This window comes from Salvelinus alpinus, chromosome 12 (assembly GCF_045679555.1).
Source record: "Salvelinus alpinus chromosome 12, SLU_Salpinus.1, whole genome shotgun sequence".
In the NCBI taxonomy this organism is placed as follows: Eukaryota; Metazoa; Chordata; class Actinopteri; order Salmoniformes; family Salmonidae; genus Salvelinus; species Salvelinus alpinus.
The window spans coordinates 2,183,035-2,201,098 of NC_092097.1; the positions used below are offsets into that span (position 1 = coordinate 2,183,035).

General features: G+C 43.9%; 1 protein-coding gene across 8 annotated transcripts in view; it reads right to left on the bottom strand.

The window, feature by feature from the left end:
- The window catches only part of LOC139535357 (receptor-type tyrosine-protein phosphatase T), a 504,254-nt gene that overhangs the window by 15,146 nt on the left and 471,044 nt on the right, over positions 1–18,064 (bottom strand). For all 8 annotated transcript variants that reach the window (XM_071334697.1, XM_071334695.1, XM_071334698.1 and 5 more), the window contains 4 exons: positions 11,917–12,052; positions 2,892–3,041; positions 1,881–2,054; positions 383–514 (listed from right to left, as the gene is read on the bottom strand). In XM_071334697.1, the coding sequence (XP_071190798.1) occupies positions 383–514; positions 1,881–2,054; positions 2,892–3,041; positions 11,917–12,052 (592 nt within the window). The remainder of the gene's footprint in view (positions 1–382; positions 515–1,880; positions 2,055–2,891; positions 3,042–11,916; positions 12,053–18,064) is intronic.

The window sequence follows — 18,064 nt, forward strand, 5'->3', positions numbered from 1 at the left end:
GTCTAGTACTGTCAATAGGCAGTCAATAGGCAATAGGCAATAGGCCTTTGCTGGGCTTCAATCTAGGTGTCTGTCTGAGGGTTCTGGCACCTATGTCGGATAGTTAAACCCCTGGTGGAGAAAAGAGCAGCTTATCCTGCCCTATAAAACTGTGTGTGTGAGACCCGGAGGAGGAGGTGACAATGGAGAGATAGATCGAGATGAACAGAGAGCAATAGAGCCTGTTTAAGACCCCCACGGCAGACCGATAGTCAAAGAGATAAGCAAAGTCACTGTGGGTGTGTATGTGTCTACGTGTGTGCATGCGTATGTTTACGTGCACATATATGTGTGTGCGCACATGCCTGTGTGTATGCGAACCCAGAGGGTGAACAATACACACCTGCGCTGCATCCATCTCGTTGAGCATGACTATCGAGGAGCAGTTGTAGTCGAAAACCAGCCTCCAGAAGTCGGCGGCCGTGTTGGGCAGCGGGTGCTGGGTTACGATGAAGGCTGCTGGCTGTTTATGGCTCTGGGAAAAAAATCATTAACACAGCACTTCAGCCCTCAGTAGAGAAGGAGAGAGAGACAGAGAGAGAAAGAGAGAGGGACTCCAATGCCTGATCAACTCGTGGCGAAGGACAAAGAGCCAAACCAGGCGGACTCCCACGGACAGTGTTAACCTTGCGCCGTAATGCATTGACAAGAGAAATCCAACTACAGATCATTACGCTGCTGCCAGGCAGGCCGGGTCTGGGAAAGGCACCGCTGGCTTTATTTAACTCCACCTCTGTGCTTGTTATTGTCTGCCGTTGTTGTCTTATCAGCTCTGTGTAGCTTATCTGGATCTATGTCAGTGAAGGCTCCTCAGAGGAGGAAGGGTAGGACCATCCTCCTATCAATTTATTATAATTTTTTTTAGCGAAACATTTCAACAAATTATCCTTTTTAGATAAAACTTTACTAAATATATTCACATGACACCAAATAATTGACTAAAACACACTGTTTTGCAATGAAGTAGCCTCAGCAGAACTCTGTAGAGTAGCACCATGGCGTAACTTCTGTCCTCCTCTGGGTACATTGACTTCAATACAAAACCTAGGAGGCTCATGGTTCTCACCCCCTTCCATAGACTTACACAGTAATTATGACAACTTCCAGAGGATGTCCTCCAACCTATCAGAGCTCTTGTAGCATGAACTGACCAGTTGTCCACTCAATAAAAGGATTAGAGAATGAATCTACTACTGAAAGCATAAGCTAGAGCTAGCTAGCACTGCAGTGCATAAAATGTGGTGAGTAGTTGACTCAAAGAGAGAGATAGACAAGAGTTGAGCAAATGTATTTCTTCCAAAATTATTAAGAAGCAAGAGAGAGAGAACTAGCTATATTTGGTTGTATATTTAATGAAAAAAATAATCATCCTCCCTCATCTTAAATGGCACTGATCTGTGTGTATAGATCTGCTATGAGAGCCTATGAGGCTGCCTCACAGTCATCATTTACCACAGTGCTATGGCTTAATGGTGTGTTGTTAAATGATGTTGTTTGTTATCTTTTGTATTGCACTATGACATTTAATTGTTAAACCCAGTTTCTGCCTCCGCATATCCCCACAACAAATGCAATAAACATAAAATCCCTATACTAAGTCAGAACACAACAGTACGAAAGCATATCTCAAACTAACTGATCTGTGTCTGCCAGTTTGGATGACATCTTCAGCCAAGCTAAAGCCAATGGTTAAACCCTACTTGGGAGTCTGCAAATAGTGTTTTAAATCTTTGAGCGTTTGTTTGAGTCCGGCTACAGACTGCCAGATTGGCAGGGTTTGCACCTTGGGACAATACCAGTGGTTGAGAGCGAGAGCGAGAGCAAGAGCGAGATTAACTTACATCCATGAGGGCAGCGTTGATGTAGTTACTGGACTCTCCATCCACAGAGATGAGGAAAGGTAGGCAGCGATCCACAGACAGGACGTCCATGCTGCGGTTCTTGTCGTGGTTCCGGGGGAGCAGTCCCACGCTACAGTCTTCAGGCCTCACCCGGGGAGTCACGATGTTCAGAGTCTGGAGAGCGAAGACGTTATTTTTACAATTATTTGTCAGGTCTTAACAAGTTTTTAAAAAGGTTTTTTTAAAACCTACATTGTCTTAACAAGAGTTGCTGACTATTTTCATCTTCGACACGTGGACTTTTTGTAACCTACTGGGTATTAACTTCCAACCCGAGATGTTCGCAAGACACAGTAATATAATACAATATTCTTCTAAGCTAAAGCATATAGGCATTACATTAGTCTCTGGGAACTAACACTAGTATTCAGGTCTCAGGCAAGGTTTTTCCCTCCGCTAGCGTTATTCACCAAACCACCTCCTCTGCAACACTCACAATGACATAGCCCTGAATCAACTGCCCAGACTAGTAGTGGAGAACGTATTGGTGAGTAGATAAGCCCACGAAAACAAATAATCTGCCCCTATTTTCTTTGATTTCCATATTCCAACATAACAGCATTTACCGGTAGTCGGTGCCTTCAACAAGTGCAAACACTTCACTGAAGCAAAGGCTGCAGATGACTTATGTATGAGGGAGAATGAGGGATATTGAGATTTGGAGAGCGATAGAGAGATATGCATCATACATTATGAGACAGATCACAGATCTGAGACCTGTGCTTGATATAGTGATGGGATATTCATCTCAGAGAGAATACGGAGCACGAGTGCTTAGCTGCCGAGTTCATACTGCCTCCTGACGGTAGCTACAAAGCCTTGTTCTTGGAGAAGGAAAATGTCACCCATCTTAGGAGGAAAAGAGGACAGACAGACAGACAGACAGACAGACAGACAGACAGACAGACAGGCAGGCAGGCAGGCAGGCAGGCAGAAGTGGAGAGTACTAACCTGAAACTCATCCTTAATTTGGCTAGAGTTGGTCTGTGGGTCCAGTCTGATAATGTTGTAGTATATGGCTCTGAATTCACAGACTGGGATGGCTGTGTTTCCACACAGGCAGGCTTCCAGGATGGCATCGTGGACAAAGACATACTGCTCCTGGGGTAGGACACAGCACATAACACGTGAGATGACGTAAAATAAGATGAGATGACAAAAGAGGTAAATGTATTTCTACCCTTTAGGTCAACATCAACACACAAAAGGCCACTTTATTTACAACACTTCAACCACTAGTTGGACCCTATTCATTAGACTCAATCCACATGTACTGTTGAAATGTTTCGAGAACAGAGCAGAACATGCAGGTAACGAGTCCAACGCTGACTGTTTGTACACTGATATACAAAACCATAAATAGTTGTCGGCAACACTTTACATTAAGTTGTCACTATTACTATGCGACTACACAGTAATAACTATAGTACCAACATAGTAGTTACATAGGTATTACTATGTAATTGGTTTGTAGCGGTATTAGTTAGAACACAATTGGATGACTGAGTAATTACACATCCACTTGCTGAAGGTTATTCCACATAAGTAATTACTGATGTTACACATTTTCTTGTTACACTACGCAACTAATGTTTTGTAACTACATGTTTGATAGTCACCTGTGAATTACCATGTTAATAACTCAAACCAAAATCTGACATAGTTACATGTAACTACATGGTGCCATGACCATCAAATCCACCAGTAAAACCAGGGTTGCTCTGATGATGTAAATAGGCTAGGACCTGGAAACACACCCTGTGACTAACTACTGGTTATTTTAGACGAGTTCATTTCTGTGTTATTACCTGGCTCAAAGGTTATACTGAATAAAGTGTCAAGTAAGAACAATGTAGTTACATAGGATATACTTAATTAAGCAGTAAGGCCCGAGGGGGTGTGGTATGGTGCCTTCGAAAAGTATTCAGACCCCTTGACTTTTTTCAGATTTTGTTACGTTACAGCCTAATTCTAAAATGTATTTTATACATTTAAAAAAAAAACTGGAATCTACACACAATACACCATAATGACAAAGCAAAAACAGGTTTTTATCTGAAAATGTATTCAAAATAAAAAACCAGAAATACCTTATTTACATAAGTATTCATACCCTTTGCTACGAGATTCATCCTGTTTCAAATTATCATCCTTGGGATGTTTCTACAACTTGATTGGAGTCTACCTGTGGTAAATTCAATTGATTGGACATGATATGGAAAGGCAGACACTGGTCTACATAAGGTCCCACAGTTGACAGTGCATGTCAGAGCAAAAACCAAGCCATGAGGTCGAAGGAATTGTCCGTAGAGCTTCGAGACAGCATCGTGTCGAGGGACTGATCTGGGGAAAGGTACCAAAAAATTGATGCAGCATTTAAGGCCCCCAAGAACACAGTGGCCTCCATCATTTTTAAATAGAAGAAGTTTAGAACCACCAACACTCTTCCTAGAGCTGGCCGCCTGGCCAAACTGAGCAATTGGGGGAGAAGGGCCTCGGTCAGATAGGTGACCAAATACAAGATGGTCACTCTGACAGAGCTCTAGAGTTCCTCTATGAATATGGGAGAACCTTCCAGAAGGACAACCATCTCTGCAGCACTCCACCAATCAGGCCTTTATGGTAGAGTGGCAAGACGGAAGCCACTCCTCAGTAAAAGGCACATGACAGCCCGCGTGGAGTTTGCAAAAAGGCACGTAAAGACTCTCAGACCATGAGAAACAAGATTCTCTGGTCTGATGAAACCAAGATTGAACTCTTTGGCCTGAATGCCAAGCATCATGTCTGGAAGAACCCTGGCACCATCTATACGGTGAAGCACGGTGGTGGCAGCTTCATGCTGTGGGGATGTTTTTCAGAGGCAGGGACTGTGAGACTAGTCAGGATTGAGGCAAACGGAGCAAAGTACAGACAGATCCTTGATGAAAACCTGCTCCATAGTGCTCAGGTCCACAGACTGGGGCGAAGGTTCACCTTCCAACAGCAAACAACCCTAAGCACACAGCCAAGACAACGCAGGAGTGGCTTCAAGACAAGTCTCTGAATGTCCTTGAGTGGCCCAGCGAGAGCCCAGACTTGAACCCAATCAAACATCTCTGTAGAGACCTGAAAATAGCTGTGCAGTGACGCTCCCCATCCAACCTGACAGAGCTTGAGATCATCTGCAGAGAAGAATGGGAGAAACTCCCCAAATACAGGTGTGCCAAGCTTGTAGTGTCATACCCAAGAAGAATCAATGCTGTAATCGCTGCCAAATGTGCTTCAACAACGTACTGTTTTTACTTTGTCATTATGGGTTATTGTGTGTAGATTGATGAGGGAATTGTTTTTTAAATATATTTTAGAATAAGGCTGTAATGCAACAAAATGTGGAAAAAGTCAAGGGATCTGAATACTTTCTGAAGTCATTGTACATATAAAACACAGAAAAATCACATTTTTAACTGCACTGGGCCTTTAAGCCAGGTCATAGAAATAAACTAATTGAAAATTACTGGTAGTTAATGACAGAGTGTGCCTTGTTACAATTATTGTTACCAGGTCCTAGCCTATTTATCAACCCTGATTTTACATGTGGATTTGATGGTATTGGCACCTTGTTGGTACATGTAACAAGGTCAGATTTTTTCTGAAGTTATTAACATGTTAATTCACAGGTGACTCTAAGACATGTAATTACAAAATATTAATTACAGAGTGGAACAAGAAAACATGTTATAACATGAGTAATTACACATGTGGAATAACCTACAGCAAGTGGATGACAATCAATACGTCAAATCTAACACAGTTCTCCTTAGGCAGAACAAAACATTTTTAACACATAACCTCATTTTATTTATTTATTTTTATTTTTTAATTTAACCTTTATTTAACCAGGTAGGCAAATTGAGAACACGTTCTCATTTACAATTGCGACCTGGCCAAGATAAAGCAAAGCAGTTCGACACATACAACAACACATAGTTACACATGGAGTAAAACAAACATATAGTCAATGATACAGTGAAAAAAAAAAAAATAAGTCTATATACAATGTGAGCAAGTGAGGTGAGATAAGGGAGGTGAAGGCAAACAAATATATGTATAAATAAATAAAAATATAAAAAGGCCATGGTGGCGAAGTAAATACAACACAGCAAGTAAAATAAAAAATAAAAACACTGGAATGGTTGGTTTGCAGTGGAAGAAAGCGCAAAGTAGAGACAGAAATAATGGGGTGCAAAGGAGCAAAATAAATAAATAAATACAGTAGGTAAAGAGGTAGTTGTTTGGGCTAAATTATAGATGGGCTATGTACAGGTGCAGTAATCTATGAGCTGCTCTGACAGCTGGTGCTTAAAGCTAGTGAGGGAGATAAGTGTTTCCAGTTTCAGAGATTTTTGTAGTTCGTTCCAGTCATTGGCAGCAGAGAACTGGAAGGAGAGGCGGCCAAAGGAAGAATTGGTTTTGGGGGTGACCAGAGAGATAAACCTGCTGGAGCGCGTGCTACAGGTAGGTGTTGCTATGGTGACCAGCGAGCTGAGATAAGGGGGGACTTTACCTAGCAGGGTCTTGTAGATGACCTGGAACCAGTGGGTTTGGCGACGAGTATGAAGCGAGGGCCAGCCAACGAGAGTGTACAGGTCGCAGTGGTGGGTAGTATATGGGGCTTTGGTGACAAAACGGATGGCACTGTGATAGACTGCATCCAATTTATTGAGTAGGGTTTTGGAGGCTATTTTGTAAATGACATCACCGAAGTCGAGGATTGGTAGGATGGTCAGTTTTACAAGGGTATGTTTGGCAGCATGAGTGAAGGATGCTTTGTTGCGGAATAGGAAGCCAATTCTAGATTTAACTTTGGATTGGAGATGTTTGATGTGAGTCTGGAAGGAGAGTTTACAGTCTAACCAGACACCTAGGTATTTGTAGTTGTCCACATATTCTAAGTCAGAGCCGTCCAGAGTAGTGATGTTGGACAGGCGGGCAGGTGCAGGCAGCGATCGGTTGAAGAGCATGCATTTAGTTTTACTTGTATTTAAGAGCAATTGGAGGCCACGGAAGGAGAGTTGTATGGCATTGAAGCTCGCCTGGAGGGTTGTTAACACAGTGTCAAAAGAAGGGCCAGAAGTATACAGAATAGTGTCGTCTGCGTAGAGGTGGATCAGAGAATCACCAGCAGCAAGAGCGACATCATTGATGTATACAGAGAAGAGAGTCGGTCCAAGAATTGAACCCTGTGGCACCCCCATGGAGACTGCCAGAGGCCCGGACAACAGACCCTCCGATTTGACACACTGAACTCGATCAGAGAAGTAGTTGGTGAACCAGGCGAGGCAATCATTAGAGAAACCAAGGCTGTCGAGTCTGCCGATGAGGATGTGGTGATTGACAGAGTCAAAAGCCTTGGCCAGGTCAATGAATACGGCTGCACAGTATTGTTTCCTATCGATGGCGGTTAAGATATCGTTTATGACCTTGAGCGTGGCTGAGGTGCACCCATGACCAGCTCTGAAACCAGATTGCATAGCGGAGAAGGTATGGTGGGATTGCTCATGCTCAGTAATGAAACGGTTTCATAGCCTGAAAAGTGCATTGCACAAATTTGCAATTTGAAGCATGTAAAGTAATCTCTTATGGAGACGAAAGTGAACCGCAGAAAAAAAAGGCCGCCATATTATGCCCGTAAAAGAAGTTCAAGAGGCTGTTTGTGGCTCAACAGTGATTGCATTGTGTTCATCAAGTGGCCAGAGGTATTAAAGCATCTCCAAAATCCCAGCCATTGAATAGCATAAATAGCATTATGCATATTTTCACTCGACAATACGAAATTTCACAGGCATTAGAACAGGGGTGGGTAACATCGTGGGCCCGCGAAACCATTCAATCCGGCCCAGAGAAGGTTTGAGTAAAAAAAGAATATATATCAGTGGTGGTCGATGCTGTTTAAGATTAGGGAGGACAATTTTTGTTATGAGTATTAGTCCAAACAGTTGCAAATGAGAGTTTCTATTAGGCAAACTCAGGTGGGTTTATCCCTGTTCCGTTCCGTTTGCTTCCATTTAAGAAAGGTTTTTCAACAGATCACTTTCATAGCAGCCACATACAAACAGCGTCATCACTTTGCATGTTATATAATTCCTTTTCACATCTACGTGCACTGCTCCTCTAACCTTTCCCCTTCACTTTATGACTTTAGTGCACAACACAACAGCTGTCTGACACCAGGCATAAAAAACTTTCCAACTCAAACCTTCAAACCATTATTGCTAAATTTGTATTGTCTAGGGGGTGTTTGTAGAGTTCATGGGGTTGTGTTCATTGTAGGTGTTTATGTAAGTCTATGGTTGCCTAGATTGGTTCTCAATTAGAGACAGCTGTCTATCGTTGTCTCTGATTGGGAGCCAAATTTAGGCAGCCATAGTCATTAGGTAGGTTGTGGGTGATTGTCTATGTGTAAGTTGCCAGTGTCTGCACTTATTTGTTTTGTATAGCTTCATGTTCGTCGGTTTGTTGTTTTGATTTAGTTTGTATAGTGTTCGTTTCGTTTGTCTTCTTCTAATAAAGAGAAGAATGTATTTATATCACGCTGCGCCTTGGTCCTCTCTTTCACATAACGACGAACGTGACACTTGGACGAGTTCCAGTGTTGGATAGGCCTTAGCCAGCTAACTAACATAAATAGCATTCCTCTCTGTTTGAACCGGGTGTTTAAATAGGCAAAATTACAGTAGCTAGCTGCATTAGTTAGCTAAGTAAGTGAACGTGAAACTAAATTAAATCTACCTGACTCAAATTAAGATACTCCTGCAGCGCTATACACAGTCTCTCTCTCTCTCTCTCTCTCTCTCTCTCTCTCTCTCTCTCTCTCTCTCTCTCTCTCTCTCTCTCTCTCTCTCTCTCTCTCTCTCTCTCTCTCTCTCTCTCTCTCTCTCTCTCTCTCTCTCTCTCTCTCTCTCTCTCTCTCTCTCTCTCTCTCTCTCTCTCATAATTACTATGTCAGTCTATGGAAGGGGTTAAAAACATGAGGCTCCTAGATTTTGTATTGAAGTCAATGTACACAGAGGACAGAAAATAGCTGTCCTCGGGATACACCATGGTGCTACTCGAGAGAGTGTGGTTGAGGTTACTGTAGACCTTCATTGCAAAACAGTGTGTTTTAATCAGTTATTTGATGACGTGAATATATGTATTATAGTTTCATCTAAAAAGGATATATCTTTTTTAATGTTTCACTATTTTTATTGGATGGATGCCCTAAATTTAGCAGATGCTATTGACAGATCAGTTGGAAGAAGTTGTGATGTGCTACTTTCCACACATGGCCAAAAGAGAATTGGCGAAAAACAAAACAGAGTTAAATGGTTCCAGTCTACCATGAAGTAGCATTCATTCATGTATACAGGTAAGAGTCTAGCTACATTTTCAGATATTATCCTATCTAGGCTAGGGGGTGGTATTTTCACATCCGGATGAAAAGCGTGCCCAAAGTAAACTGCCTGCTACTCAGGCCCCGAAGCTAGGATATGCATATTATTAGTGGATTTGGATAGAAAACACGCTGACGTTTCTAAAACCGTTTGAATGATGTCTGTGAGAATAACATAACTTATTTAGCAGGGGAAACCCCGAGGACAAACCATCCAGGATTTTTTTGTTGTTGAGGTCACTCTCTTTTCAATGGGTTTTCTATGGGGATCTAGATTACTAAGGCACTTGCTTGCAGTTCCTATCGCTTCCACTGGATGTCAACAGTCTTTAGAAATTGGTTGATGTTTTTCCTTTGTGTAATGAAGAAGTAGCCCTGTTCAGAACAGTGAAGTTAGAGGCGCATGACCTGAAAGCACACTACACTATGTTTTCGTCCGGTTTTGAACGCAGTTTATCCCATCTTAAATTTGATTGATTATTTACGTTAAAAAATACCTAAAGTTATATTAGGAAAGTTGTTTGAAATGTTTGGACAAAGATTACAGGTAACTTATTAGATATTTTGTAGTCATGTTGCGCGAGTTGGAACCAGTGTTTTTCTGGATCAAACGCGCCAAATAAATTTACATTTTGGATATATAACGACGTAATTAATCGAACAAAAGGACAATTTGTGATGTTTATGGGACATATTGGAGTGCCAACAGAAGAAGCTCTTCAAAGGCAAGGCATGAATGGTATCGTTATTTCTGAGTTTTGTGTCGCGCCTATCGGGATGAAATATGATTGTCTGTGTTTGTTTGATGGGGTGCTGTCCTCAGATAATCGCATGGTTTGCTTTCGCCTTAAAGCCTTTTTGAAATCTGACACCGTGGCTGGATTAACAAGAAGTCAAGCTTTAATTTAACATATTGCATGTGTATTTTCAAGAATGTTAAATATTTACAATTCTGTAGTTTGAATTTGGCGCCCTGCACTTTCACTGGATGTTGGTCAGGTGGGACGGTAGCGTCCCATCTAGCCTAGAGAGGTTATACCCACTTCACTGTATGATTTACACCTCATGTATCCTGTGCATGAAACAAATAAACTTAGATTGTATTTGATATGGTGTGTGTTTACCAGAGAAGGTAATGTGGAGAACAACATGAGTTTGCTGTTGTATTACCGTTATTTAAGGGTGACTGCAAAACTCCCACGGTCGTAACCCTCACGTAGCAAACACACTTGCAAACGCATTCACAGAATAAAAATGTGTGCGAACTAAGTTATCTATTATTCAGCATGTATTTAGTATTAATAGGATCATTGGGATGGAAGATGCATGACTGAGAACTCTCCAGAGGTAGCTAGGCTCGCCTGACTTGGGAAATATATCAGAGGAGACACCACACACATTTGATCAGAAGTGACATCACGCTTGCTGATGGTTTGTACGAACGGTTGCTAGTCGCAGAGTCGTTGAGAATATACAATGTATATCAGTCTAGTAGGTACACACAAGTTAATGAAACCGTAGTAGTTATGGAGAATACCGACGCGTATTTACTATTAGCCCTTTTGTCGTTCTCACTATTGACATTGAAGTAGCGCTCAGAGTATTTGAGGGGAGTCGTTTGAGAAAGATGAGAATCGCAGAATTGTTCATCCTTTATAAAATAATGAGTAGTTAGTTGGGATGCAAGGTGATTTGTAGATCAGTGATTCTGTTTGGCCCGACTGCAATGTAGTTAATCTCAAACACACACATTATCTCACAGGTGCTGTTTCTCCACCAAGAACCACTGTTTCTTCACTGAATGCGTGATCCACTGGAAAATGTAACCCTAATAGCCTGGAATGGCCTGTCTGGCAGATAAGGCCAAGGCTTATAGACCATAGAAATAGAATCGGGTTTCAAGGTCTGGGGGGATTTTCCCAGATAACATTTCTATACTTTAGACTCTCCCTGCATATGACTCACTTTACATTATCATGTCTAAGCTTTACAATATCCTATTTCTATGCTTTACAGTGTCCCTCCATAGGACTCACATTAAAATATCCCTGCTGAAAATTTCACGCAGAACAACTAACTGTGGGCAGTGGGTTACAACATAGGATCAGTCTGGTGATTGTCTGGGAAAGACTAGCCATAGCAGGAAACTGTTTGAGCCTTCTTAACCCTTTACCATGGCGATGGAAAATGCTACGCTAACAGACTTGCTGTGACTTTGAACGTTGGTTGCACTCCCTTTACACTTGGTATGAGGATGGCTAATGCTAACTGTGTAACTGCTAGTAACTACTATCAGTACCATTGAACAAAATAACATGTGAATGGCTAATGCTAATCTAAAAATACCATATTAACGCTAGGTATAAGGATGGCTAATGCTATGCTAATTGGATAACTGCACTTTTAAACACTGTACCATTATTTTATGTACCATTATGTGACATTATGTATCATTATTTCCTTTGCAGGGCACTGTAATGACTAATGCTTCATCTATGATACAGTACTGTTCTCTTCTTTACCCACTATCCACACACAAGCTAAACAGTACATTGCTTCACCAACCTCGGTTTGCACCATGTTAACCCTTTGTGAGCGCAGTTCGCGGATGCAGTTGAAGATGTCCACCACACCCTCGTTCTCGGCCATATCCAGCATAATGTCCACAGCTATGAAACAGCCTGTCCTTCCAGCCCCGGCACTGGAGAGAGAGAGGGGGGAGAGAGAGAAAGAAAGTATTTTTTTTCAAATGACTGCCTCGCCTGTTTCACCAACTACTCAGATAGAGTTCAGTGTGTCAAATCGGAGGGCCTGTTGTCCGGACCTCTGGCAGTCGCTGTGTTGGTACCACAGGGTTCAATTCTCGGGCCGACTCTTTTCTCTGTATATATCAATGATGTCGCTCTTGCTGCGGGTGATTCCTTGTTCCATCTCTACGCAGATGACACCATTCTGGAGTCATCTGGCCATTCTTTGGACATTGTGTTAACAAACCTCCAAACGAGCTTCAATGCCATACAACACTCCTTCCGTGGCTTCCAACTGCTCTTAAATGCTAGTAAAACTAAATGCATGCTCTTCAACCGATTGCTGCCCGCACCCGCCCGCTCGACTAGCATCACTACTCTGGACGGTTCTGACTTAGAATATGTGGACAACTACAAATACGTAGGTGTCTAGTTAGACTGTAAACTCTCCTTCCACACTCATATTAAACATCTCCAATCCAAAATCGGCTTCCTATTTCGCAACAAAGTCTCCTTCACTCACGCTGCCAAATTAGATGCAGTCTATCACAGTTCCATCCATTTTGTCACCAAAGCCCCATATACCACCCACCACTGCGACATGTATGCTCTCGTCGGCTGGCCCTCTGGCTATTCGTCGCCAGACCCACTGGCTCCAGGTCATCTATAAATCTTTGCTAGGTAAAGCTCCGCCTTATCTCAGCTCACTGGTCACCATATCAACACCCACCCGTAGCACGCGCTCCAGCAGGAATATCTCACTGGTCATCCCCAAAGCCAACACCGCCTTTCCTTCCAGTTCTCTGCTGCCAATGACTGGAACAAATTGCAAAAATCGCTGAAGTTGGAGACTTATATCTCCCTCACTAACTTTAAGCATGAGCTATCTGAGCAGCTTACTGATCGCTGCAGCTGTACACAGCCCATCTGTAAATAGCCCATCCAACTACCTACCTCATCCCCATATTGTTTTCATTTACTTTTCTGCTCTTTTGCACTCCAGTATTTCTACTTGCACATCATCATCTGCACATCTATCACTCCAGTGTTAATCTGCTAAATTGTAATTACTTTGCTACTATGGCCTATTTATTGCCTTACCTCCTTACACCATTTGCACATACTGTATATAGACTTTTTCTATTGTGTTATTGACTGTACATTTGTTTATTCCATGTGTAACTCTGTGTTGTTGTTTGTGTCGCACTGCTTTGCTTTATCTTGGCCAGGTCGCAGTTGTAAATGAGAACTTGTTCTCAACTGGCCTACCTGGTTAAATAAAGGTTAAATAAAAAAAATAAAAAAATGTAATCAATGTCTCCAGTAAGGCCTTTTCTTTACAGTAAACTCTTCCCATAGGAGAACCCTTTGAAGAGCCCTTTTTCATGCCAGGTAGAACCCTTTTATGTTCCATTAAGAACCCATTCTACAGAGGGTTCTACATGGAACCCAAAAGGGTTCAACCTGGAACCAAAAAGGGCTCTACCTGGACCAAAAAGGGTTCTCCTATGGGGACAACCAAAGAACCCTTTTGGAGTGTGCAGTTCCTAATCTATCCTCTGTAATTGACCTGCCACAGTTAGCGGCGGCGGCGACACATGAAGACACATGCCCTATGATAAACATATATTGAACCGCGCTGCGCTCCCACAGTTAGTCAAAAGAGACAGGACTGCCTTATGGTGCTGACAAACAGCGCACTCCATCAGCCCCTGCGAGTGACATGTAGGGGTTAGAGCTATTTCCCCTTACCCCGGTGTTAGGAGTTAAGGAAACACACCCAGCAGAACGGGCTGTGAGGGAGGGAGGGAGCAAGGGAGGGAAGGAGTTGTGATGGAAGGGAGATAGTGGTGGAGAAGAGGTAGAGGAGAGGTAGGAGAGGGGGGCTGCTTAGCCATCATTCACTCGGCAGCATCCTGACAGGTCCCAGCTCCGGATCTCAGGAGCTGGGGGCCACTCAGTAACTCGGCAACCTGTCAGATAGCCTGTCAGCTGCCGGTGATTAATGGTGAGAGCGGCAAACAACTGGGTCCTGGCAGGGGGATAACGGCTAAAGGAGTGCCCCAGGAAATGTGAAATTACTCCGCAATCTGTCAATGGGGCCCTACGCTCTGTGGGCCAAAGTTTATCCTGTTGGCCTTCATCTGCATCCCATCTATATTTCAGTTAAGTGGGGGAATGGCTGCCAACCTCCATGTAGTGTCGTGGAAAATCATTTTCAAATACAACGCTTACCAGAACTTTTAAAATCAAACATGCTCTTTATTACAACTGTACAGCCCACTGGCATGTCCCCGCGGAACACACCCCGCGGAACACACCCCGCGGAACACACACCGCTTCCCAACCCCGGTTCCAACATTTATACATAAATAGCATATGGGTCCACCCCATATGCAAATAAGCATACCTCCCCTAATTTTTCCTGCCATCCTTATCTTTTTAGTTCAGGCTTCCTGCTTGTTCACGCCTACTAACGCCCATTATCTGCTTTCAGTTAAATTATAATAGTGGCCAGACCCATGCTTGTCTTAAAAATAATATATGTCCCTCTATACTCTAGGCCTATGACTCAACCCTGTATTTAATTCAATGCCCCAGCATGTTCTCTGGTATTTCCTTATTGGAATTGGCAGACTCTATGTCTCTTCTTGTCATTAGTGTCCAGTTGCCTTAAGCATATTTCTCTGGTATGTGTGCTTTTAGTGGAATGTGTAGACTATAAGTCTAGTGTGTCCAATTATTTTAGGTGCCCATGTGTCTGGTCAGTCTGTCAGCACAATGGAGAAAATAAGAGGGCCAGAACATCCCTTAGTATATCTCCATTACCACAGTCTCATGATAAATGTGAACATGTGGTTCGTTACTTTAATGTTCAGCTGTCTTATGTCCTTATATTTTATCCATGTGTTTTATGTTACTACTACAGTAGCTCCATTGGACATTCGTTGTCAGCGCTCAACGAGGGAATTCGGTAGGGGAGTGATCGGAGCATTGTATTTCAAAAGCCAGGCTGACGTTCTTTTTAGGAGAACTTGAACCGACAACGCTTTGGATCGTGGAAAAGCGATGGAGTAAGGAATGAGAGGTACGTTAAATATAGTGGGCCGCTACGGGGACTAGTCTCTAGTCCGAAATATGGGTCGGCAGGTAGCCTAGCGGTTAGAGCGATGGTCCAGTAACCGAAAGGTTGCTGGATGAAATCCCAAAGCTGACAAGGTAAAAATCTGTTTTTCTGCCAATGAGCAACGCAGTTAACCCACTGTTCCCTGAGTGCCGAAGATGTGGATGTCAATTAAGGCAGCCCGAAGCACCTCTCTGATTCAGAGACACATTTCAGTTGAAGGCATTCAATTGTACAACTGACTAGGTATCTCCCGTTTTCCTAAATGGGACGCATGCAAAAAGTTTTAGCTTTTTGATGTCAATACCTTTTCTGCCTATTGCCCTAGCGTCAACAATCCCAGGACACAACCTAGTTAAATGTTTTACATTTGGCAGATGCTCTTATCCAGAGCGACTTTCAGTAGTAAATGCATACATTTTCTTACTGGTCCCCCATGGGAAAAAAAACCATAACCTTGGTTTTGCAAGAGCCATGCTCTACCAACTGAGCTACACAGGACCTAGTAAGATGGAGGATGTTTTTAAGGACTGCATTTCACAAGTGGCTAGTTTGCATCAGCTACTTCACATGGCGTTAAGGCTAACTGACGGTTTCTGTTGTTATATTTCTATTTATTATGTTGCGACACCAGTGAATTTGACAACTAATAAACATTACCTACCTAGCGGGTGGCCATCTACAGACAGGGCTTTGCTATTTAGCTAGCTAGCTATTGAGCTTGCTAGAAAACTCAGATATACTTGAAAATGAGGATTCAGCTGGAAAAATGTTTGACTGTCTTGCTGTGCAATGGATATGAAGCTGGTGAGAGCTGTCCCATTTCTGTTCTAGCTGTTATGATTACCTAGTAGGCCAGTGCTGACCACACATGCTTATTTGCTTGCTAGTAAAACAAACTTCATGTTCCTACAGATGGTTATCTAGCTAGCTTCCTGTTGTTTATCTTATTCAATGCTCACTTAATGCATTTGCATTGAAGTTAGCTAGCCACAGCAGTACCCACTGGGCAAAAACTGGTTCAGTAAATGTTGTTTCCACGTCATTTCAACCCAAAAATTATATGTGATGATGTTGAATCAACATGGAAAAGTGATTGGATTTGCAAAAAGTCATCAACGTAAGGGAATTTAGTATTTTTTCCTCCAAAAACATTTAACCTAAATTCAATGAACGTGTGTCACGCCCTGACCTTAGTTATCTTTGTTTTCTTTATTATTTTGGTTAGGTCAGGGTGTGATATGGGGGGGGGATGTATGTGTTTTTACTTGTTTAGGGGTTTTGTATGTTTATGGGGTGTTTACTTGTCTAGGTGTTTGTATGTCTATGGTTGCCTAGATTGGTTCTCAATTAGAGGCAGCTGTTTATTGTTGTCTCTGATTGGGAACCATATTTAGGCAGCCATATTCCGTTGGGTATTTCGTGGGTTATTGTCTATGTGTAAGTTGCCTGTGTCTGCACTTATTGATTATATAGCGTTATGTTCGTTTGTTATTTTGATAGTGTGTTTAGTGTTCTTCGTTTCGTTAAATAAATAAGAAGAATGTATTTATATCACGCTGCGCCTTGGTCCTCCTCTCTTCCACATTACGACGATCGTGACAGAATAACCCACCACAACCGGACCAAGCAGCGTGAAAGGAAGGAACAGCGCTTTGTGGCGCAATGGACTTGGGAGGAAATATTAGATGGCAAGGGACCATGGGAACAGCCGGGTGAATATCGCCGCCCCAAGGCAGAGCTGAAGGCAGCGAAAGCCGAGAGGTGGTATTATGAGGAGCTAGCTCTGCAGCGCGGCTGGAAGCCTGATAGGCAGCCTCAAAATTTCTTGGGGGAGGGTGCACATGGGGAGTGTGGCGAGTTCAGGTAGGAGACCTGCGCCAACTTCCCGTGCTTACCGTGAGGAGCCGAAGATGGAACCAGAGCCAGTTGGGGTGGAATTGGAGGTGAGCAAGGGGAGTGAAACAGAGACTGTGAAGGAATTAATGGGGAGATTGGAGGAGAGTGAAATGAGGGAGTTGCTGTGTTGGTGCATGAGACACGACATCCGCCCGACGGAACGTGTCCGGGATTTGATGTTACCTGAGTCAGCTCTCCATACTCGTCCTGAGGTTCGTGCTAACCGTCTGGTAATGACAGTGCCAGTCCCACGCACCAGGCCTCCTGTGCGCCTCCCTAGTCCTGCACCTCCTGTGGCAGCCCTACGTACTAGCTCTCCTGTGGCAGCCCCATGCACCAGCTCTCCTGTGGCAGCCCCTCGCACCAGTCCTCCGGTGCCGGCGCCACGAACCAGGCCTCCAGTTCCAGCACCCCGCACTCGCCTTGAGGTACGTGTCCCCAGCCCAGTACCACCAGTGCCAACACCACGCACCAGGCTTCCTGTGCGTCTCCAGAGCCCTGTACGCCCTGTTTCTCCTCCCCGCACTCGCCCTGAGGTGCGTGTCCCCAGCCCGGTACCACCAGTTCCGGCACCACGCACCAGGCCTACTGTGCGCCTCCAGGGTCCAGTATGCCCTGTTCCTGCTCCCGTCTGTACAGCGCCGCCTGAGCTGCCCGTCTGTCCAGCGCCGCCTGAGCTGCCCGTCTATCCAGCGCCGCCTGAGCCGCCCGTCTGTCCAGCGCCGCCTGAGCCGCCCGTCTGTCCAGCGCCGCCTGAGCCGTCCGTCTGTCCTGAGCCGTCAGAGCCGCCCGTCTGTCAGGAGCCGCCGGAGCCGTCCGTCAGTCAGGAGCCGCCGGAGCCGTCCGTCAGTCAGGAGCCGCCGGAGCCATCCGTCAGTCAGGAGCCGCCGGAGCCGCCCACCAGTCCGGAGCTGCCTTTCAGTCCGGAGCTGCCCCTCAGTCC